At 41.2% G+C, this 25,724-nt stretch overlaps 1 protein-coding gene across 1 annotated transcript in view; it reads right to left on the reverse strand.

The window, feature by feature from the left end:
* The window catches only part of podn (podocan), a 48,693-nt gene that overhangs the window by 6,688 nt on the left and 16,281 nt on the right, over positions 1–25,724 (reverse strand). The window contains exons 3-8 of the mRNA XM_063064967.1: positions 22,187–22,251; positions 14,797–14,906; positions 9,869–10,025; positions 9,661–9,776; positions 8,093–8,750; positions 4,122–4,270 (exon numbers count right to left, since the gene is read on the reverse strand). Coding sequence (XP_062921037.1) covers positions 4,122–4,270; positions 8,093–8,750; positions 9,661–9,776; positions 9,869–10,025; positions 14,797–14,906; positions 22,187–22,251 — 1,255 coding nt within the window. The remainder of the gene's footprint in view (positions 1–4,121; positions 4,271–8,092; positions 8,751–9,660; positions 9,777–9,868; positions 10,026–14,796; positions 14,907–22,186; positions 22,252–25,724) is intronic.

Here is a 25,724-nt window from a genome sequence, read left to right on the forward strand (position 1 = left end):
TATCTTCCACCCAGCCCTCAAATTCACTTGGTCTGTCTCGCACACTTCTCTCCCCTTTCTCGATCTCCAACTCTGGAGACAGACTGCCCACTGATATCTTCTACAAGCCCACTGACGCTCATAACTACCTCGACCATACCTCTTCCCACCCCGCCACATGCAAAAATGCCATTCCCTATTCCCAGCTCCTCTGTCTCCGCTGCATCTGCTCCCAGGATGAGGTTTTCTGTTCCAGGACCTCACAAATGTCCTCTTTCTTCAAGGATCGTGGTTTCCCTTCTGCTGTCATCAATGATGCCCTCACCCGCATCTCCTCCATTTCCCACACTTCGGCCCTCACCCCATCCTCCCGCCACCACAACAGGGACAGAGTTCCCCTTGTCCTCACCTACCACCCCACCAGCCTCCGGATCCAGCACATTATCCTCCGCAACTTTCGCCACCTTCAACAGGACCCCACCACTAAGCACATCTTTCCCTCTCCACCCCTCTCCGCTTTCCGCAGGGATCGGTCCCTCCGCGACTCCCTGATCCACACGTCCCTCCCCACGGATCTCCCACCCGGCACTTATCCCTGTAAGCGCAAGTGCTACACCTGTCCCTACATCTCCTCTCTTGCCACCATTCAGGGCCCCAAACAGTCCTTCCAGGTGAGTCAACACTTCACTTGTGAGTCTGTTGGGGTCATCTATTGCATCCGGTGCTCCCGGTGCGGCCTCCTCTACATCGGTGAAACCGACGCAGATTGGGGGACCGCTTCGTCAAGCACCTCCACTCCGTCCGCCACAACAGACAGGATCTCCCAGTAGCCACCCACTTCAACTCTGCTTGCCACTCCCATTCAGATATGTCCATACAAGGCCTCCTCTACTGCCATGGTGAGGCTAAACTCAGGTTGGAGGACCAACACCTCATATACCGTCTAGGTAGTCTCCAGCCCCTTGGTATGAACATAGAATTCTCCAACTTTCAGTAATTCCCTCCCCCTTCCTTCCTCTATCCCTACGCCCCTTCCCCCAGCTGCCTATCACCTCCCTCATTGTTCTGCCTCCTTCTACTACCCATTGTGTTTTCCCCTATTCCTTCTTCACCTTTCCTGCCTATCACCTCCCTGCTTCCCCTCCCCCACGCCTTTATCTTTCCCCTTACCGGTTTTTCACCTGGCACCTACCAGCCTTCTTCTTCCCACCCTCCCCCCACCTCCTTTATAGGGCCTCTGCAGTCCTGACGAAGGGTTCTGGCCCGAAACGTCAACTCATCGTTTCCACGGATGCTGCCTGACCTGCTGAGTTCCTCCAGTGTGTTGTGAGTGTTGCAGTATCTTTCAAGATCTATTTTGGGCCCAATATATTTATACAATTGCTAAGAAGGCACAACAGCAGCTATATTTCATTAGGTGTTTGAGGAGAGATGATATGTCACCAAAGAAACTCGCAAATTTCTACAGATGTACTGTGCAGAGCATTCTAAATGATGAATCACTGTGTAGTATGAGGGGCCACTGCACAGGATCAGACATAGCTTTAGAAAGTTGTAAACTCAGCCAGGTTATCATGGGTACTAGACTCCCCAGCATCCAAGACAGCTTCAAAAGACGTCATCCATCATTAAGGATGCCCATCACCCAGGACAGGTCTTCTCATTGTGACTAAAAAAGGAGAGATAGGAGCCTGACGATACACACTCAACTTTTCAGGAACAGCTTCTTCCCCTCCATCAGATTTCTGAATAGAAAATGAACCCATGAACACTACCTCAGTATTTTTCCCTCTCTTTTTGCACTATTAATTTCATTTGTTTCTTTTTTATATAACTTATTATTATTTATAGTTTGTATTATTATGTATTGCAATGTACTGCTGCCACAAAACAACAAATATATGGAAGTGATATTAAAACTGATTCTAATGGATATCGTATTCAGTTTTGGTCACTTCATTATTGGAAAGATGCAGAAAGCTTCAGAGAGGGTGCAGAGGAGATTTACCAAGATGCTGGCTGGATTGGAGGGCATGTCTTACGAGGATAAGTCCAGTGAGCTAGGGCTTTTCTCTTTTGAGTGAAGGAGGATGTGAGGTAACTTGACAGAGGTGTACAAGATGATAAGAGATACAGATCGAGTAGATTGCCAAAGATCCTTTCAATGGGTGGAAATGGCTAATACCAGGGGACATAATTTTAAGGTGATGGGAGGAAAGTATGGGCGGGTTGGGGGGATGTCAGCGTTAAGTCTTTTTACACAGAGAGTGGTGAGTGCATGAAACACCCTGTCAGGGGTGGTGGTTAAGGCACTTAAGAAACTTCTGGATAGATACATGGATGATAGACAAATTGAAAGGCATGTAGTAAGGAAGACTTAGATTGCTTTTCACATAGGTTAAAAGGTCGGCACAATGCTGTGGAGCAAAGGAACAGTACTATGCTGTAGTGTTCCACGTTCTAATTTAAAAACAAGAAACTTACTGTATTTATCCCTTTCTCCCCTCCACCACCCCAACCTGGAGTAATAGAATCATCAACAAATGACTAGAACCATGAATATTAACTGAGCAAATACCCCAAGCAGATCCTCTTCTGCCATTTCTTTGAGAGGCTAATGGGGAAGCACAATACTGTAATAACTAGTGGAGCTGGGAAACACAAACTTGAATCTCAGAGTTTCCACAGGAGTCCCAAAACTTAGCAGTGATTACTAATGCCAAGTCTCAGCAAAGGTCTAGATTCATGTGTTGCCACCCGAATATCTGTTAATGATAGTGATTGATTAATAAATGATGGCAAGTCAACTTGCCTGGCAACCATTTGAGCTCAATAAGAATACTTGTATCCACATGAAAAAGTATAACTCTGTTTCATATTTCATTGAATACACGGCACCTTTGATAGTGCAGCATTCTCTAAGTATTACATGCCCAATTCACATCTTGTTTTGCAGTGCACTAACTCTTTCTGAAGGTGATTATGTGTGTATTTTAAGGGAGGGCAAGCTGCACATAAAAACCCACTGCAGGCACCTGTGGCTGTAAAGAGAGAGGTCTGCTCGGGTCCATAACTTCATTAACTGAAGCCAATAGTCTTACCATTGATACTATGACAAATTCCCAAATATGCACTGAATACCACAGCTGCATTTCTGACACAAGATGATCATTTATCCAAGATGACAAACTGGAAGATTTTGGAAGTGTCTACAAGTTATCTATTATACGTGTGTAATATCATGGTAAACCCAGGAGCTGTCTGTGCTAAAAATGTACATATACTGTATATATTTTCAGAAAAAGTAAATACACTGAGAACAGTTATATGATTTCCTGAGTTTTCCCTTATGAGAAATGAAACCAATTGTAGTCTCACCTATCATTGCCTATCAATAATTCCAGTTCCCATAAGAAATGGGAGTAGGAGTAGGCTGCTCTGCCATTCAAAAAGACCTTGGCTGATCTCTCTAATTGAGAATATGAGTTAATGTTAAACTTTGTGTTTTAGGTTCATACACGCTGTACCCTGGATTCAAATTGCCTAACTAAACCGCTCCAGACTCAAAGGTGAAAATGAATTGAATATGCTTTTGATAAAGTATTGGAAAACATATTTGTGTAAAGAGCCACTATTCCCCAAAGTTAAGGTAAAATAATCAGCAGTTCAATTTCCCTCCTTGGAAATCAATTAACTTGTTGGTTGTAAAGTCACTAATTAAGAGGATTTTCATGGCTCATCTCGAACCACAACTCTGCTGCACCACAAATCCTTCTATCTTCCTACTTATCTCCTATGTATTTTTATATATAACTCAGGACCTCTGCTATAGCATGGATATATTTATCTTTGAACAAAGATATGACAAGAAATTTCATAGTTATGTGAAAGAGCTACTTGCCTCAACATGATGGAACTTTCAATCTTTCTCACTCTTTCTTCCTCAGTGCAACTTACATTTAGAATATATTAAAGCATATAATAGTGCATATAGCTTTAAAATGGTTTAAACATTGTTCTAAGAGGTGTAAGTAATTAATCTTTAATTTGCTTTTTTCTCTTATTAAACTTTGAAAACCAAAATGACTTTTTCCTCTGACAATCAGCAATTTCAAATCTTACTGCTATTTAAATCAACTTACCTAAGAAAAATCCCTTTGATGTTAGGCGTGGATTCAAAAGCATTCTCTGGAATGACAGAAATTTGATTGTTCTGAAGGTAAATGTACTGAAGAGACTCAGGTAGATCAGTAGGAATATGGGAAAGCTGATTGCCTGATAAATCCAAAAGCTGAAGATAGAATACAACAAATGTAAATGGACATTGAAATATGTTCAGCATCCTAGTTATTAGCACAATGCAAATTATTTTAATTGTCCTCAGGTGCTTTGTTAGTCTTTTGCTTTTAGCTAACTGAATTGAAAGGTCTATTGTGTAGCAGGTGGTCCAAAATTTGCAATTAAATCTCCTTTAAGAATATAAATCCTCTGAAAATTTCCTTCATCCCATTCTTCAATCTCTTCTCTGCCCTGAAATTCTTTTGACTGACGTTTGAATCAGTAAAGCTGCCAGTTTTATCATTTCTTCATAAGCCTATTATCACTTGACATAACAAATCCTCTCATTAATTTTAAATTATTACCAAAAAGCAAAACATTACAGATGCTGGAATTCTGAAGAACTGAAAATATTAGAAATACTCAACAGATCAGGAAGCATCCATGTAGAGAGAAACATATTACCATTTCAAATCAATGACTTGGCAGCAATCTTCAGTTCTGATCAAAGATCTGACTTGGTCCAACCAAGCAGAGTTCAATGCCAAGAAGGCCCACCAGCGCCTTTACTTCCTGAGAAAACTAAAGAAATTTGGCCTGTCTCCTAAAACCCTCACTAATTTTTATAGATGCACCGCAGAAAGCATTCTTCTAGGGTGCATCACAACCTGGTATAGAAGTTGTCCTGTCCAAGACCGAAAGAAGATCATGAACACGGCATAGCACATCACACAAACCAATCTTCCATCCTTGGAACACACATCAAAGTTGCTGGTGAACGCAGCAGGCCAAGCAGCATCTATAGGAAGAGGCACAGTCGACGTTTCAGGCCGAGACCCTTCGTCAGGACTAACTGAAGGAAGAGTGAGTAAGGGATTTGAAAGCTGGAGGGGGAGGGGGAGATGCAAAATGATAGGAGAAGACAGGAGGGGGAGGGATAGAGCCGAGAGCTGGACAGGTGATAGGCAAAAGGGGATACGAGAGGATCATGGGACAGGAGGTCCGGGAAGAAAGACGGGGGGGGGGGTGACCCAGAGGATGGGCAAGAGGTATATTCAGAGGGACAGAGGGAGAAAAAGGAGAGTGAGAGAAAGAATGTGTGCATAAAAATGAGTAACAGATGGGGTACGAGGGGGAGGTGGGGCCTAGCGGAAGTTAGAGAAGTCGATGTTCATGCCATCAGGTTGGAGGCTACCCAGACGGAATATAAGGTGTTGTTCCTCCAACCCGAGTGTGGCTTCATCTTTACAGTAGAGGAGGCCGTGGATAGACATGTCAGAATGGGAATGGGATGTGGAATTAAAATGTGTGGCCACTGGGAGATCCTGCTTTCTCTGGCGGACAGAGCGTAGATGTTCAGCAAAGCGGTCTCCCAGTCTGCGTCGGGTCTCACCAATATATAAAAGGCTTAACAACACCTTATATTCCGTCTGGGTAGCCTCCAACCTGATGGCATGAACATTGACTTCTCTAACTTCCGCTAGGCCCCACCTCCTCCTCGTACCCCATCTGTTACTCATTTTTATGCACACATTCTTTCTCTCACTCTCCTTTTTCTCCCTCTGTCCCTCTGAATATACCTCGTGCCCATCCTCTGGGTCACCCCCCCCCCGTCTTTCTTCCCGGACCTCCTGTCCCATGATCCTCTTGTATCCCCTTTTGCCTATCACCTGTCCAGCTCTCGGCTCTATCCCTCCCCCTCCTGTCTTCTCCTATCATTTTGCATCTCCCCCTCCCCCTCCAGCTTTCAAATCCCTTACTCACTCTTCCTTCAGTTAGTCCTGACGAAGGGTCTCGGCCTGAAACGTCGACTGCGCCTCTTCCTATAGATGCTGCTTGGCCTGCTGCGTTCACCAGCAACTTTGATGTGTGTTGCTTGAATTTCCAGCATCTGCAGAATTCCTGTTGTTTCCATCCTTGGACTCACTTTACACCGCACGCTGTCGGAGCAGTGCTGCCAGGATAATCAAGGACACGACCCACCCAGCCAACACATTTTTCGTCTCTCTTCCCTCTGGGAGAAGGCTCAGGAGCTTGAAGAATCGTATGGCCAGATTTGGGAACAGCTTCTTTCTAACTGCAATAAGACTGCTGAACGGATCCTGACCCGGATCTGGGCCGTACCCTCCAAATATCCGGAGCTGCCTCTCGGTTTTTTTGCACTACCTTACTTTCCATTTTTCTATTTTCTATTTATGATTTATAATTTAAATTTTTAATATTTACTATCGGTTTGTAATCCAGGGAGCGGGAAGCGCAGAATCAAATATCGCTGTGATGATTGTATGTTCTAGTATCAATTGTTTGGCGACAATAAAGTATAAAGTAAAAGTAAGATCATCAACCTAAGATACTGTTTCTCTCTTCACAGATTCTGCCTGACCTCTTTTTATATTCTTGTATACTTTCACAATGTTGAAGGATGTCATTCAGACTGTGGATCATAGAGAAATCCCATTAATTTCATTGCCACACTCATTTCTCTGTAACCTATTGTCTCTCACTCACCTATTAAATACCCACCACTCTGCTTGTTTTAGGGCATGGGAAGAGATCAGAGTGGTCACAGGGGGAGTATGCTAACTCCACACGGACACGGCAGAAGGCCAGGATCTAACCCAAGTCTCTTGAGCAACGAGACATCACAGTTAACTAATGCACCAGTACGCCACCGTGCTCGATATTTCTTGCATTTTCTACAGATAATTCTAATTTTTCAAACCATCATCATGCACTGATAGAAATCACAGGCTTGCATCATTTAAGCTAGCAAGTCCATTAAACTAAGAACTTTTGAAATTCCCACTGTACATGTTTGAAAGCCTGAATGAATCCTATTATTCCACATCCAAATGCCCCCTTTTCTCAGCAACATAAAATTTTTGATTTCTAACTTTTTTTTTAGTTTGGTGAAAGATCATCAAACTGAAATATTAACTATTGTGTCTCCACAGTTGCTCTCCATCTGAATATTTCCAGCATTTCTATTTTTATTTCTCCTTAATCATATTGCAACAGAAAATTCTGATTTACAACTGCAAAACTACTTCCTTACCCATTCATAATACATACCTGATATATGTAATAATAATGACAGATTACACTAATACTCAAAAAGTTGACTAGTTATGATTAATTAGTTTTCATTTTGTTTTTGAGTTACCAAAAACAAATGTGTTACCTAGATATCTTGATCTCCAACCTATCTCACAGGTGTTCCCTTTGCCCTCTCCACCGTACGACCTTTACGCAGTTTAAACTTAAGTTTTAATTACTCTCCCCCCACATCTTTACAAGTTCTGGTAAAGGTCATTGACCCGTAACATTAACACTGCTTTTTCTCCACAGATGCTGCCTAACCAGCTGAGTACCTCAATCACATTCTGTTACCTTTTCAGGATTCCTGTATCTGCAATTTATTTGTTTTTCAAGTAAACTGATATCATCAGCATTGTTTGGGCACCGAACCTAACGATCCAAAAACTAAAGGAGGAGAAAAGCATTTCCACTTCCGATCGGAATTTCATTTCCAGTCCTACCCCCTCACAGGCAATTAGTTCCACTTGCCTCTGAAAAAGCCTCTGGCTAACTTCAAAACTTTAGAACTGTTCCTTCTCGTCCTTGTATGATCTGCTAATGAAAATATTTTCTGTAAACATTATCTAAATGCTTCATAACTTTGTTCACTTCTCTAGTGAGGACAAGTACAGCTTCTCCAACCTAACCGGGTAGCTAAAATCCCACTTTGCGGGAACTAGTCTATGAAACCTCTTCCACACCCTTGCAAAGATTGACTACCCTTCTCTCAGTTTAGATGATAATGATAATTCTTTACCTGGAGTGCAGGCAGTTGTTTCCATGCTCCTGAATAGACCGAGTTCAGTTTAAGTTTGTTATTACTCAGGAAGAGCTCCTTAAGTTTTGTCATTCTGGAGAGTGAGCCATCAGGAATTGAGCTGATTTCATTTTCCTTTAGCTTCAATATGTGCAAATTCTTCGGCAGACCACTGGGCACTACATTCAGGTTATTTCCAGAAAAATCCAACGATTCAAGCAGCCTCATTTTCCGGAATGCTTCAGGGTGGATTTTTGGACTTGTTAGTTTGTTGTAACTCAGATTAAGTTCTGTCAAAAAATATGTGTAAGCAAAATCATTTCTGGAAATTTCTGAGATCTGATTGTGGAGAAGCATTAACGTCTTCACCCGCCGCGGTAAGCCACTTGGGATCCTTTCAAGCAAATTATTGTAGAGGTGAAAGGTATGGAGCTTTTTAAGTCCCTTGAACGCAAGTGGGTGAATTGCTTTTGCCCTTATCTTGTTATTATGAAGCAAGAGGTATTCAAGATTTTTTATCTGTGTCAGCCAGTTAGCAGGTACTGACTTAATGGCATTTTTCTCCAAGTGCAGGAGGATAATATTTCGAGGTAACCCTCTTGGTATTTGAGTCAGATTGTTGCTCGACAAATCCAGGTATTCCAAGCTTGACAGTTTCCTTAAAGCAACAAGAACTTAAGTAATGCACAATCATACACATGCTACAAATATTTGTATATTAGTGGGAAGGGGACTGTCCTAGGATGGTTTCAGGTAAAACTTAGCTGCAATGCAGTATGTCATTTTATTCTGCATACTTTCCACCTTGTATGTAAGATTCTTAGAAAGCACACAGAATTACTTTGGATGAGGAACAATAAGGGAGATCATTTTGGATGACTGATGATCTATGAATACTTCATTTTGAGGATCAGATAGCCAGTGGCTATTATACTGGACTATTAAAGGTCTGCACTCACATCAAAATTTATTCACTTAATGTTACATTAGTGTCTAGTATATCACTCAGTTTGACAATCGCCATCTTTCTTTTCAAATCCCTCCACAGCCTCATTGCACTCAATCTCGGCAGCTTTTGAAATTCTACAAACCTCTAAAATTAATGGAAAAATAATAATGAAGTTTGAGTCATATTTTTTGGGAGTGCACTTTCTGAAAATAACAATCCCTTCCTGCATGCAAGCCTGCACGGAACATATTGTATTTTTTGCCTTTCATTTGCTGTTCACAACCCAGTTCATAAGGTTAGTCAGCCTACAATATAAAACAACATTTTCATGTGGGAGTCACGCTAAGTCAGTAAACATGTAATAAAATGGAAAGGACCGCATCAATATATTGTACATTTTCAATTAAAGAATCAGTTGGGAAACAATAGCAATTTGATTTAAAAGAGCAGATATGTAGATTTGCAGGAACAAAGCAGGAATTTGCTAAGAAATATACCAAATAGAATCAAGAATTTCAAAAAATCTTTTTTAGATTTTTTCCAAAGTCCATCCTTGACATTTTATGGAGTAGAATGAACAGAAGTTATAACCAGTGTCGGCTTAACATGCAAAACTTACCAAAATGTTTCATTGTCCATTCCTTCATTGGTTATAAAATTATTGTGAAGGTATAGTTCACGGAGATTCAAAAGATGATCAAAAGCTCCCTTTGGAATCTTTTCCAGTTTGTTGTTCTGTAAATATTTAAATATAAAAAGAATGTAACTAGGTAAAGTTATATTAAATGAAATAACAGCGAGTTATTTTCAAAATGACTTTTACATACTTTTAAATGTAATCTGAACAGCCCTTTTGGCAAGTTCTTGGGAACATACTTCAGGAAATTACTGGACATGATTAATACTCCAACACCATCAGATCCATTGAACATATGATCAGGTAATCCTGCATCTGTCAGTTTATTGTTATGGAGATAGATAGACCTATTGGAATTGAGAATTAAAAAAAATAACTTTGTAAAATGTCATCAATATAACAACATGATAACAATTCAGAGAAAAGCTTATTATTTAGAATCTCTCAAATATATTTAAAGAGTAAATCCAGTCTGAACCAAACTAATTTAAACACACATCATATGTTTCTCTTTCATACAATGTATGTACGTAAGGATTCGGAGTAAGAGTAAAGCTGCTCTGCCACTTGCTGAGATTATGTCTGGGCTTCTACTTCAATAGCATTTCCTGCACTCTCTCTGTACCTTTTGATTTCCTCAACATCGAGAAATCTATCAGTCTCTGTTTTGATTGAACTCAATAACTGAGCCTCCATAGACACCCAGTGTGGAGAATTCTAAACACACATTACCTGCTTGTGAAGAACTTTCTCTTGATCTCAGTCTGACACGACCTACTATTTATTCTGAAATTATTACCCTGGGTCTAGGGAAGGGAAACCATCCTTCCTGCATTCAGCCTTGTGAAGAATTTCATAAGTGTAAGGGGTTTCTTCTTTTATGTTACTGCGAAGGCTAACAAAATGGCTTCTTTGTTACGTTATAATTAAAATGGCTTTTCTGTAATAATAAGTGCTGAGAAAGTTCTCGCTCTAGCAGCTTGTTTGGGTTATAAAGAAAATTGTATTCATTTGCTAACCAATTGGGATAGATGTTATTCTTTCTTCTGTGTCTGTAAGCTATTGTTCACGGGCTTTGAGGGAGAGGATGCGATAGGGACAGAGAGAGGAGACATGATGCTGTGACCCTGGGCAGCAGGACCTACCCTGAGCGGGAGTCCGAGGCCCAGGGTCTTCGGCGAGGACAGGAGACGAAGACAGACTTGTGTGGAGCGTCTGGTCGACCAGCGTGGTTGGTCCCAGGTGATCGGAGGGGATCAAATGGTGGAAAGAAGACTCCATTAATTGAGCTCCAACTGTTGTGCACGAAGTGGTTGAACTTTGATAAGATTGGCGCCTTTTATTTTCCTTTTATATTTTATCTCTATTATAGTTCCAGCAAGATATATAAAGTGTAATCATTTAATTGCATATGGTGTATTGTCTGTTATTTGGCGGGGTGGGGTACATCACACAACATTCACACAAACTTGATTACCCAGTTTGGCGGGGCCAAAGGCTGCTCCCCCTAGACGAAAGCGAGTTGAGCGAGCCTGAGGCTTACCAGGGGGCTACATTAGTTTTAATGAAACTTCCTCCCAATCTTTTTAAAGTCCAGAAAATACAAGTTTATACTACTCAATCTCTGCTCACAGAGCAACCCACCATACCTGAAGCCAGTCAGGTGCATCCATCTGTGACAAACATATTGTTTTTTTTTAAGATACGAAGACCAAAACTGTATATAACACTCCAGGTGTAGTCTCAGCAAGGTGCTCCATAATTGCATGAAGCCATCTCAACTTCTGCATAGTCTAAAATCACAAGATTTGTGCATAGACCACAGGATTTAGTTTCATAAATCAGATACAATGCACTTTTTGTATTGTTGAAAATTTAGTGGTTGACTTCAGAGGCAGTTACGAAGATGTGTCGTTAACAAATTTCACGACATATGCTGGTGATAATAAACTCTGATTCTGATTCTGATTCTGAAATACATTGCATTTACACAGGGTGATTTCTGGATATCCCCAAATTATTTACAACTAATCAACAGCTTTTGAATTGCTGTTTTCCAACAGCCAAGAGTATTCTAATATTGATTCAGTTTTAATATTAACAAAGTGACTAATATTAGGTTAAGTTTTCATCGTTTTATTTTTGCAGCTTGTTTCGTCCTCTCCTGAGTATATCCATTCATCTCTGAACTTTGGTTCAGTTGGTAGAGCTCTCGTGTCAGTAGGTTGTTGGTCTAAAGTCCTCTTCAGAGACAAGAACACAGTGGTTTAGACAGGTATTGCGGTACTCTGGGAGTGCTATATTTTTGAATCTGCTGTCTAGGGATGAAACAAGAAGCCATTTGTAGATCTCATGATTACAGCATCATCCCTAGTGTCCTCACCAATATCTTCCTCCCATCTAACAATAGTAACATATAAATTATCTCATCATTTTCACACAACTATCTGTGAGAGCTTACCATTCATAAGTTGGCTCCTACATGATTACAAAATGACATTTAAACAGCTGAAAACTACTTTGGTATACCTGCAGTTGTGAAAGATGTATATAAATGCAAGCCTTTCTTTCTCCCTAGGTCTCAGTCATCTTCCCACTGATATTTATGCTGTACAAACTTGGACACGGATCTAGGCCAGAATAACTGATGACAAGGCTGGAGAATGATGTTGAACTGTGTCCTCCAAAAGAGGATGTATTGCAGAATGATGATTTAGAACAGGATCAGGAGGAACTTATGTGGCAGCAATAGTTGAGTTTTATCTGAACTGAGATTAAATGCACATCTCATCTCAGCAAGCCATCCTAGCTGAGGTAGTCTTCAAGTTCAAGTTCAGTTTATCATCATTCAACCATACACAGGAAAACCACAAAACGAAACAACATTCTTCTGGATCAAGGTGGACATCACAATACATACAAATCACACACATAACACAAAGTAATATTACTACAAATTAGTTAGCAAATACAGCACAACACTATAACACTCCTTGATGCTTCATACGTTATGAGACCTGAATGGTGACAGGCAGTTCAGTAGTCTCACAGCTCAGGGAAAGAAGCTGCTTTCCATCCTACAGTTCCTGTCCTAATGCTACCCGTACCTACGGCCTGATGGCGGGGGGAGAGGGTGAAAGAGATTGTTGGACAGATAGGAGGGATTATTGACAATGCTAAGGGCTCTGTGTACGCTGTGATCCTCATAAATATCTCTAATGGGTGGAAGAGAGACTCCTCCATAATCTTCTCAGCAGTCCTTATAATCCTTTGTAGTGACTTGCAGTCAGATGCCTTGCAATTCCCGTACCAGACAGTGATGCAGCCGGTCAGGACACTCTTGATGGGGCTCCTGTTAATACACTCCATACTTCAATACAACCAGTAGGCTTCACATCATTTCCACATTATCATTGGTTCAATTTAATATCAGAGTATACAACCTGAAATTCTTAGTCTTCACAGATAGCCACGAAACAGAAAAAAAATGAATGAATGACAGAAAGTGTTATCAAAGCTGGATTTTCCTTCTTTTATTTCCTGTACTGGTCATGACTTAAGCTGCGCCAAGCAGCTGCTGGAAGACCAAAGAGAACTGATCCTAACCTTTGGGAAAGATCTCAACTCCATTGAGTACTTCCTCACAAAACAATACAGATTAGATTAAAAACCTTTGACCACTAATTAGTGCTGCTTGTTGAAACATGTACAGCTTAAGCACTGGGAACTTTCTATTTGCAACCTAGAACAAATTGATAGTAACTATTAGTAGATATTATCATATAACATTTCTATGATAATTAATATAGGCCTAATACTCTGTATTTTAACCAAGTAGAAATTATTGCTAAATACTGAGAGAAACATAACACATTAAGAAATGCAAGCAAGAGAAAATCTGCAGATGCTGGAAATCCGAACAACACACACAAAATGCTGGAGAAACTCAGCAGCCCAGGCAGAATCTATGGAAAAAAACACGGTTGACGTTTTGGGGTGAAACCCTTCAACAGGACTGGAGAAAAAAGCTGAGGGGTGGATTTGAAAGGTGGGGGAGGGGAGAGAGAAACGCTAGGCGATAGGTGAAACTTGGAGGGGGAGAGATGAAGCAGAGAGCTAGGAAGTTGATTGGTGAAAGAGACAGAGGCCATGGAAGAAAGAAAAAAGGGGTGGGGAAGAGGAGCACCAGAGGGTGGTGATGGGCGGGCAAGGAGATAACATGAGAGAGGGAAAAGGGGATGGGAAATGGTGAAGGTGGGGGAGGAGGCATTACTGGAAGTTTGAGAAATTGATGTTCGTGCCATCAGGTTGGAAGCTACCTAGCGGCACCTTATGTCCATTTGGGTAGCCTCCAACCTGATGGCATGAAATTGATTTCTCAAACTTCCAGTAATGCCTCCCCCAACCTTCAACATTCCCCATCCCCTTTTCCCTCTCTCATATTATCTCCTTGCCTGCTCATTCCCTCCCACTGTGCTCCTCTCTACCCCCCACCACCTTTTTTCTTTCTTCCATGACCTTCTGTCTCTTTCACCAACCAACTTCCTAGCTCTCTGCTTCATCCCTCCTCCTCCAAGCTTCACCTATCACCTGGCATTTCTCTCTCCCCTCCCCACACCTTTCAAATCTACTCCTCAGCTTTTTTTTCTCCAGTCCTGCCAAAGGGTTTCGGCTCGAAACATCAACTGTGGTTTTCTCCATAGATGCTGCCTGGCCTGCTGAGTTCCTCTAACATTTTGTGTGTGTTGTTCACTTAAAGAAATGCAATAGGTATTTCTAGGGTAGAACCAGCTTAAAGACAACATTTATTGCAATTATACCAAAATGTATTCCTTGACTGGGATTTATATGGTAAACTGCACCAACAAATTATGTCAGAGAAGAGTGGACTGTATCACACAATACAATTGACTTTAAAGTATGGCCCGTTAAGCAAAGTTCAATGGATCCCAACACAAGCTAGAGCTTCAGGTGGGGTGGAAAGGGGGTTGGTGGGAAGAAGGAAATGGATCCTGGTTATGATGATAATGATATCTCTTCTGAAAGATCAATTTTGCTATCTTCTCATTCCTTTCATGATATACTGCAAGTATGCATTAAGTTCACGGCAAATCATACCTTAGACTTGGTTTTTGCCCAAAAGTGAGGGGATATATCTTTGTCAGGTAATTGGCTGCAAGATCTGCACTCATCAAGGTTTTCGGCAGGTATTTTGGAGCAACTGTTAACTGAAAAATATACGACAGTCAATAGATTGCTGGTCTCTATGGTTAAATTAATAAATCAAACTTAACTCTAAAAGATGTACAATTATTTTTCATGATAACTGGCCTGCTTCATGGGCCAATCAGCTACCATGTGAATAAATGGCTGCATATCATTGTGAAAGCAGAGTTTGAATTATTACTTGTTCCATTTGCAAGTCAAAGAAAGGCTATCCACAAAAGAAAAATGCTGAAAGTACCCAGAAGATCAATGCAGAGAGCTACCGAGTTACCATTTCAGGCTGATGACAAATGTCATGGACTTGAAATGTTGACTACATAGATGCTGCCTGACTGCTGAGCATTTCCAAAGTCTTCAGTTATTATTTCGGGTTTCCTGCATCTGCAGTATTTCAGTATGAAAAATGTCCATTTAATCATAATGATTAACAGACATGCTAAAATAACCATATTATTATTAAAATCAATTTCTTTCCTGAGGCACAAGTCCTTGCTGGGGTCAGGGATCACTTGGATATCTCAGCAGATTGTGAACCTTTCAAGGATTTTTTAAATATTACCCCCCCCCCCGTAGGGAAATAATAGATCAGATTAGCTCAGCAGCCATTTACCGACTCCACCCTCAATGAAAAATAAAAATTGGGTACAGCATAAAACAGGCAACCGATCAGATCCACCGAGTTTCCCACCAAGTGAGGCAAGTTAAAATTGCTCCTTTAATTTGCAATGTTAACATACCCTTGACACCAAATATCTTAGAGGAAAGGGAAAGGAATTTAGTGGTGCTGACAGACTGTGGTAAAAGCAATCCACCATGTCTGTCTCCAGATATATGCTCTCCCATCTTTGACCTCAAGCCACAATTTTCAACATTTGTTTTTACCAAGATCATTTATTCAATAGGTAACAGTTATAAAATAAATCACAACAGCCACTTATGAATGTTGTCTGATCCAGCGGCAGTCAAATTTCATCATTCTTTACTATTTCCCCACAGACTTGTGGTCATCTTAGCTTCCCAATACTGACATGCACCATCAATTCCCACTCATTTGCACTCATCTGTACAGTACTCTGTAACCACTTTTTTTTTCTTTTACAGTGAATTCTTTTAGCTTGGAGCACTTCAAGATGTCCAAACACCATGTTTTCCATGTCAAACATTGTCGATCGTTGGCTGCAATTTCATCCAATGTTTCACAAGCATATCTTGGATGTGTTTTATTCTCCAGAAAAATACCAGCAATATAAATGAAGCAATCACGTGCTCTGCCAGTCTGTCTTCACCTTGTGTGTAACTGATTGTACATAAGCTTTACTGTACATCCTGAAAGGAGCAAATTTAGACTTATTGTCGGCTGAATCTATGTTAATCCACAATATTTCAGTAGACATATTCTCAGACAGACGTGAATATGGAATAATATCTTTGCTAATGAAGGAAAGCAGAACTCTCTGGAAAAAGTTATAAATGATTCATGTTCCAATGATGTTACCTTGGAACACTCCTGTACTCCTTGGTTGTCCGCCATGTGTTCTGTTGTTGACATGAAACCGAAGTTCTTTCAGCATATTGAAGTTATTTTTTAATTTCCAGAGGATTACACTAAATGTTTTTTCTCTCCCTTTACTGTTTCTGTCTTCTGCCAATTCATCTCCCTTGGGTGACAAGGAGTCATGGAATTATACAGCATAAAAACAATCCTTTTGGCCCATTGAGTCCTTGCTAACCATCTGCATCAATTTATGCTGATCCTACTTTTATTGTAGGATTAGTACTTTATTTTCCCCACTTACTCAACACCTCCCACCATTTTCTAACATTTTCCAATACACCAAGAGCAACCTACAGTGGCAAATGAACCTACCAACTCTGCCAATGCTGTATTATAGACAGTAGGTCAAATTTATACAAAGGTGCAACCTTCTGTCCATTGCTAATGGGATTCAAAATATCCATATGACAACAATGCTGCGGTAAGAGATTCACAGTGCTAAGCGTGAGGAGGACAAACCCATATCTACCATTCTGTGGCAATGTGCCAGTACGCAGCAGTAAAATCTTGCTAACCTAGGTCTTAGGTGCAAATGCCTTTTATGTAAATGAAGTGGGATTGACAACATCAGGCAATTAAATACATGTATTTAGTTCAATTAACTAAATATTTTCAGGTACCTGACAACTCCTTGTGGCCTTAATTGAGACTCTTGAGAATAATGATGATGATAATAATAACAATAATAAATAATAATAATAATGTACTTTATTGATCTGGTGGGGAATTATTTCACTATAGCAGCACCATATAAAAACACACTTAGCAATAATAATAAACATAATAAATATAATATTAACTAATAATTGTACAGAATAATAATATACACAATAATAATGTACCAATGTGCAATAATGTACGAAATAATAAAACAGAGATTATTGTTCTATGATGTGTGTTCTCCTGTCGCACAGAGATGAACTGTTGTACATGCTTATTGCATTTGTTAGGAATGATTGTCCGTAATGATCCTTGTGACAGCAGAGCTGAACGTGTCTGTTTGAAAGGTTGCTCCGCTGACTCTTCAGTAGGCCATGGAGAGGATATGCCTGATTGTCCATAATGGATAACAGTTTGTTTAGTGACCTCCTCTCCACCACTAACTCAAAAGAAGCCACCAAAACAAAACCTCTGAGTTAATGGGACTAAAGTAATTCAATTGAGGTTAAGTGAATAGAAGAAAAGAAATTGCTGTCCAGATGTCACTTTGTCATGTTCCTCAGATATTTATGCATCATAAAATTGTCCATGCCCTTCTGGACATGTGTAGCAGTGACTCATATATACTCATCCCAATTTTATATTAGACTATTGTTTACCAGTAAGTTGTTTAGAAACTTGGTTAGTATTATAAGAAAATTAAACGTCACCGCTGCACCAAATATAGTTAAAGTATTGCTATACATGTTGATTGGCCTGTAATACCTCCCCTTTTTTCTAGACCATAACATGAACTTAAGAAAAAGGAGCAAAAGCAAGCCATTCAGCACTTTTGAGTTGCCTTGCCATTCATCAAAAACATGAATGATCATCTACTGTAATTCGGCACTATTTTCCAGCACTGTCAAGATTTTTGCTTGGCCAAGAGGTTCAAACCAAGTTGTTATTCAAACCAAACATCAGAATGGCGGAAAAACATGATCTAAGTGACTTTGCCCATAGAATGGTACCAGACTGGGTTGTCTGAGTATGTCAGAAACGACTGACCTCCTGGGATTTTCACAGACAGGTTTCTAGAGTTTACAGGGAATGGTACAAAAACAAAAAAAAAAAACAACCAGTGAAAGGCAGTTTTATGGGCAAAAATGCCTTGTTAATGAGAGAGGTCAGAGGAGAATGGCCAGATTCAAGCTGACAGCAAGGTGACAGTAACTCAAATAACCACGCGTTACAACAGTGGTGCTGTTCGAGCGATCTTTGGCTTTAGGACACATACATTTAACGATTGACTTTGGCAACCAGTCTTCACATTTGAATATATATTGTGGATTTAATTTGGAGTGCAGGTCTCAACAATGGGTTCCTAAAAGCAGCCATTCTACACCAGACAATGCTGATTAAAATTCATTTGGATGTCTGTGGTGTGACGTAAATCAGGAGGTGTGAAGATTGTATGTAGTTTCAAAGAAAGCATTGTCCAGATGTTGTAAATATGGAGTTGTCCTTTGATGTTTGGCACATAAAATATGGAGCCCCATGCTTGGCCAGCAGACCTTTCCACCGAAAGTGTCTCCACATGATGCCTGCTGTACCTTGTTTTGTTGAATAGAGAAGCTGCTTTATATCTACCAACGCAAACACGAGGAAATCTGCAGATTGGATCTTCCCTCTTGACCTTGCTGCCATGGGTGACTCTAGGTGGAAATTCAAGCAACACACACAAAAAATGCTGGTGAACACAGCAGGCCAGGCAGCATCTATAGGAAGCAGTACAGTCAACATTTCAGGCTGAGACCCTTTGGCAGGACTGACTGAAAGAAGAGAAGATAGGAGATTTGAAAGTGGGAGAGGGAGGGAGAGATCCAAAATGATAGGAGAAGACAGGCGGAGGAGGGATGGAGCTAAGAGCTGGAAAGTTGATTGTCAAAAGGGATATGAGGCTGGAGAAGGGAGAGGATCATGGGACGGGAGGCCTAGGGAGGAAGAAAGGGGGAGGGGAGCACCAAAGGATGGGCAAGGAGTTATTGTGAGAGGGACAGAGGGAGAAAAAAGAGAGGAAAAAAAGGGAAAATAAATAAATAAACAAATAAATAAATAAGGTATGGGGTACAAAGGAGAGGTGGGGCATTAACGGAAGTTAGAGAAGTCAATGTTCATGCTATCAAGTTGGAGGCTACCCAGACAAAAAATAAGGTGTTTTTCTCCAACCTGAGTGTGGCTTCATTTTGACAGTAGAGAAGGCCGTGGATAGACATATCAGAATAGGAATGGGACGTGGAATTAAAATGTGTGGCCACTGGGAGATCCTGCTTTGTCTGGCAGACAGAGCGTAGGGGTTCAGCGAAACAGTCTCCCAGCCTGTGTCAGGTCTCGCCAATATATAGAAGGCCGCATCGGGAGCACGGGACGCAGTATATCATCCCAGCCGACTCACAGGTGAAGTGTCGCCTCACCTGGAAGGACTGTCTGGGGCCCTGAATGGTAGTGAGGGAGGAAGTGGAAGGGCATGTGCAGCACTTGTTCCGCTTACAAGGATAAGTGGGGTGGCAGGTTCCACCACTCTGCTCCACTAATTCCACTTAGTCCTTACTCTTAATAATTTCTCCTTTGGCTCCCCCCACTTCCTCCAAACTAAAGGTGTAGCCATGGTCACCCGTATGGGTCCCAGCTATGCCTGCCTTTTTGTTGGCTTTGTGGAACAATCCATGTTCTAAGCCTATACTGGTATCTGTCCCCCACTTTTCTTTCGCTACATCGACAACTGCATTGGCGCTGCTTCCCGCACGCATGCGAACTCGTTGACTTCATTAACTTTGCCTCCAAATTTCACCCTGCCCTCAAGTTTACCTAGTCTATTTCCAACACCTCCCTCCCCTTTCTTGATCTTTCTGTCTCTATCTCTGGAGATAGCTTATCTACAGATGTCTACTATAAGCCTAAGGAGTTTCACAGTTATCTGGACTATTCCTCTTCCCACCCTGTCTCTTGCAAAAATGCCATCCCCTTCTCGCAATTCCTCCGTCTCCGCCACATCTGCTCTCAGGATGAGGCTTTTCATTCCACGACAAAGGAGATGTCCTCCTTTTTGAGAGAAAGGGGCTTCCCTTCCTCCACCATCAACTCTGCTCTCAAACTCATCTCCCCCATTTTACACACATCTGCTCTCACTCCACCCTCCCGCCACTCCACTAGGAATAGGGTTCCCCTTGTCCTCACCTACCACCCTACCAGCCTCCGGGTCCAACATATAATTCTCCGTAACTTCCGCCATCTCCAACAGGATCCCAGCACTAAGCACATTTTTCCCTCCCCCCACCTCTGCTTTCCGCAGGGATCGCTCCCTACGCGACTCCCTTGTCCATTTGTTCCCCCCCATCCTTTCCCACCGAACTCCCTCTCGGCACTTATCCTTGTAAGCGGAACAAGTGCTACACATGCCCTTACACTTCCTCCCTCACCACCATTCAGGGCCCCAGGCAGTCCTTCCAGGTGAGGCAACACTTCACCTGTGAGTCGACTGGGGTGATATACTGTGTCCGGTGCTCCCGATGCAGCCTTCTATATATTGGCGAGACCCGACGCAGACTGGGAGACCGTTTTGCTGAACTGCCAGAGAAAGCAGGATCTCCCAGTGGCCACACATTTTAATTCCATGTCCCATTCCCATTCTGGTATGTCTATCCACGGCCTCCTCTACTGTCAGGATGAAGCCACACTCAGGTTGGAGGAACAACACCTTATATTCCGTCTGGGTAGCCTGCAACCTGATGGCATGAAAATTGACTTCTCTAACTTCCGTTAATGCCCCTCCTCCCCTTCTTACCCCATCCCTTATTTATTTATTTATTTATTTATTTATTTTTGTTTTCCCTTTTTTATCTCTTTTTTCTCCCTCTGTCCCTATCACTATAACTCCTTGCCAATCCTCTGGGCTTTGCCCCCCCCCCCCCACTTTCTTTCTCCCTAGGCCTCCCGTCCCATGATCTTCTCCCTTCTCTAGCCTTGTATTCTTTTTGCTAATCAACTTTCCAGCTCTTAGCTCCATCCCTCCCCTCCTGTCTTCTCCTATCATTACAGATCTCCTCCTCCCCCTCCCACTTTCAAATCTCTTACTAGCTCTTCTTTCAGTTAGTCCTGACGAAGGGTCTCAGCCCGAAACGTCAACTGTACCTCTTCCTAGAGATGCTGCCTGGCCTGCTGCGTTCACCAGCAACTTTTGTGTTTGTATCTACCAGTAATTTTCTCCAGTGACTTCATTCACACAACAACAGAGTACGGAATACACATGTCGAAACTCGAAGTGGATGGGCTACAGCAGCAGAAGACCACGAACATACACTCAGTGGCCACTTTCATTAGAATCAGGAAGTATCTAATAAAGTGGCTACTGAGCGTATTTTTCTCCTGTTGGGCATCAGGTTTTCACTTTCCCATTATAACACCATGTGTGAACATGCTGACATCAGATCAAACTACTCTCTGAGCACCCTGACAGCGGAAATCAAATATAGCGCTCACTTTTCTGCTGCTGTTTTACTTTCCAGGTAGAATCCTCCAGCCTCTGCTCAATGATCCCATAACAACACAACCAAGAGCAGTTGTACACATGTATACCCAGGTCTACAAACTACGGTTCCTTTGTTTTAAGAGCACCGGGGATTTAATGGAGGAGAATTTCAAATAACAGAGCAAATTATAACAATTAGCTATATTTGAAATTTTAAAATGTAATTCTAAAGTTGTATGATTGATTAGCATCAATTTTGATTAACATTTTCAACATTTATATTGATTGAGAGGCAATTAGTGTTCTAATCCTGGCTGTGTTCTGAAGCAGTCATCTGAGAGTGAGACGACTATTTCAGTCATACAGTGACAACACTACGATCTTTGAGCCTCCAAATTCATTTCTTTCTGCACTATTACATCACAATTTTTTTATCCATTGGCAAAGGTTGCACCTGATGAAGGTTGAATGTTATAATATGCTTTTGTTCAGCTTGTAATCTACTGTTAAGTAGTATCCAGGTAATCTTGTAGGTATATCAAATAATGAAATTATTTTACCTTATTGTTTGCCAGGTACAAATACAGCAAATTCTTAAGAGAACGGAATGAATCATCAGGAAGACCTTTGAAAACCAAAGAAGGATAACTCAATCATTTACATTTGACACTGGAATAGATTAATTCATCAGAAATGAAACTCCATTTTTAGCATTAGAGTACCATTTTGCCGTGTTATTTTAAGCCTGGTTTAATTGTAACTTTGTTTTGATGAGATTCGGTTTTTCTTCTAACCAAATGCAGAACCAGAATTTAAAATGTAGGATTTCTTTTCTTTTTACATGTGTCAGAGAATTGTTGGTAGATACCCTCACAGCTGTCAACATTTCCCTGTGTAACCAAGAGAAACCATAGGAACTGTGTGTAAACACAGAAGATCCAAAAGAGTTATCGGCAAGTTGTGATAGTTTTTCCAACTGCATTACAACTTGGGAGCACAGAATTATGGAAATTCCTCATCATTATTTTGGGCAATTTGCTGAATAAGCTGTCCAATATTTGTTCTCTATTGATTTTAATGTAGCAGAAGAGCTGTGAGGGAATAAATTGTTAATATTTTAGATTTGATTTATTTGTTTGAGGTTATCCATAGTTTTGTCTATAAAAATACTTTAGTTTTTAGTGATAAATAAATATTTTAATCTTTTCACCAGTTTAAAATTTTTCTGAAGTTCAGTTTTGACCAGAGGACGTGAGCAGCTATCTGTTAAAGCACTTTTGCTTTCTCTGTGTGGTGATGTGCTGGGGGACTTGTTCTGCCAACCCCACAATATGTTGCTATTTCTGTTGTGGAATGACCAGTCCTTGGTGTGGTTGTGGAAGGTGGCTTCTTTCAATTGGTTCCTGCCTGGGAATGTGCAAGTATATAAAACTGACTGCAACAAACATTTTAGACTAAGGTAGTCTACATTGAGAACAAAATGAATGACATAGAACAAGCATGGGACTCAGGATGTTGAGTCCTGATTTCAACACTGAACTTGCAAAAGTGAATGAATTGAATTGAATCACCTATTTCAACTTCCAAGAGGACCACAACATTGTTGTGATTTGGAGGCTTGCATGCTTCAATGACCCAGAGAGCCATGTTGGCTGGCTTTATGCTTTGGCTCTTAGTAGGGTCACCCATGCCAAACAGGTGAAAGGGTAGAAGACAGACTCGGAGTCATCTACTATTCCTCCAGGTACAGGGATTCACTCAGGGCTAATAACCCCTGACTGGTAAAACAAATTGTTATCGAAACAGTAATGAAGAATCCTTCTACATCTGAGTGCAGTGGTATTCCTGAGTCTCCACCCGGGAAATGCATGGCTGATAGTACTGAAAACCGAGAGGAAGCTCTGAACACTGCCAGAGATGGAGAAGTCTTGTTGCTTCCCTAAACAATAGCAATTTAATGGGCAGTAACACACTTATTTCAAACTGTAACTATATTGTTTTTCATTAGGATGATAAAAAGACCCTACCATTCTGCTACTACCCTTCCCTCTCCCAGCATTGTTTCTTAACGTAATCATAATTAAGTTGTTTACTGTATATTAACATTATGGCCTTGTTTGATACAACCTTCATCTGACCTGTACCAGTATTTTCTCATAATAAAGCACATGACCATTTGCTTTTATGTGCTTGAAACTTATTACCTCAGCACTCTTAAGGGAAGTTTAAATTAATGTTCTTAAGTGAAAACAAGACTACTTGAAAAGTTGTACTGTTGAGCAAAAAGTAAAAAGAAGGGAAAAAGAAGGGAAACCAAATGGGAAATTGATAAGGACATGCTCCAGGATATTTATGAGTCAACAGCTGCACAGAAGAATAAAACAACTAGAGCAAAATATCCAATTTGCTCTTATACTAGTATTAATGTGGACATTCAGGGAACATTTAAAGAGAAGACTGTGAAAAATATGAATAGCTGTTAAAAATTCCAGCTTTTCAGTGTATCAGTTTCACCAAACATTTCCATAGTGAACCACAGTCCTCTGTCTAGAGAAAGTATTCCAACTGTTATTTTAACCCCAGGATGGTGTGAATCAAGTCTATTAATAATAGTTTATTGTATTGTTTCCCATCCTTCCTGGAGATGAACTGATCAGTAACCTTGAGAGAAGAAATTTAATTACAAATCAACTGGTTCTGTTTACATTCAATATCTGAATAGCTTGAATGTAGTTTACAATGAAATTCATTCTATTTCACTTCACACCTCAACTATACAGTAACAAATTCATCACCTATTCTCAAAGTCACAGCATTCACTTGACTGGTTAGCATCAACTTTGCCCAACATGCACTAAACACAGTTTTGTCTTGACACTTCTGCTTAATTGGACAGAAAACTCAAATCTGATGTCATATCTAAGTTTACCTCTGGTGACCCAAGCTTAACCTCTGATAATAATCCTAAAGTTTGTGTTGAGGACTGGATCTGTTTGATCCTGTTGTGTATTTAACATTTCAATTATATTTGAGTAATCCTTGTATGTACGTTAGTCCTGACGAAGGGTCTCGGTCTGAAACGTCGACTGCACTGCTTCCTAGAGATGCTGCCTGGCCTGCTGCGTTCACCAGCAACTTTGATGTGCAAAAAAAAAACTATCATCTCAAAGCCGATGAGACACAAGAAACAGAATGTATATTGAGACCTAAACCAATTGAAAAAAGCTCATAAACAACAGGAATTCTGCAGATGCTGGAAATTCAAGCAACACACATAAAAGTTGCTGGTGAACGCAGCAGGCCAGGCAGCATCTCTAGGAAGAGGTGCAGTCGATGTTTCAGGCCGAGACCCTTCGTCAGGACTAACTGAAGGAAGAGTGAGTAAGGGATTTGAAAGTTGGAGGGGGAGGGGGAGATCCAAAATGATAGGGGAAGACAGGATGGGGAGGGATGGAACCGAGAGCTGGACAGGTGATAGGCAAAAGGGGATACGAGAGGATCATGGGACAGGAGGTCCGGGAAGAAAGACAAGGGGGGGGGTGACCCAGAGGATGGGCAAGAGGTATATTCAGAGGGACAGAGGGAGAAAAAGGAGAGTGAGAGAAAGAATGTGTGCATAAAAATGAGTAACAGATGGGGTACGAGGGGGAGGTGGGGCATTAGCGAAAGTTAGAGAAGTCGATGTTCATGCCATCAGGTTGGAGGCTACCCAGACGGAATATAAGGTGTTGGTCCTCCAACCTGAGTGTGACTTCATCTTTACAGTAGAGGAGGCGGTGGATAGACATGTCAGAATGGGAATGGGATGTGGAATTAAAATGTGTGGCCACTGGGAGATCCTGCTTTCTCTGGCGGACAGAGCGTAGATGTTCAGGGAGACCGCTTTGCTGAACGTCTACAAGGTAAACAAGGTGGAGGAGTGAAAACCTGATTGGATGAGGACTAACCACTCAGGAGGGATGGACAACAGGGCGATAAATACCAGCAGCTTAGATGTACCCAGGCATCATCCCTGAAGAAGATGGCAGAGTTTGTCAACAAAACGTCAGTTATACTCGATACATGTACCTGGCTGGAAGCCCGAAAATTGTCTGTTCA

The sequence above is a fragment of the Mobula hypostoma genome, chromosome 12 (assembly GCF_963921235.1).
Source record: "Mobula hypostoma chromosome 12, sMobHyp1.1, whole genome shotgun sequence".
Classification (NCBI taxonomy): Eukaryota; Metazoa; Chordata; class Chondrichthyes; order Myliobatiformes; family Myliobatidae; genus Mobula; species Mobula hypostoma.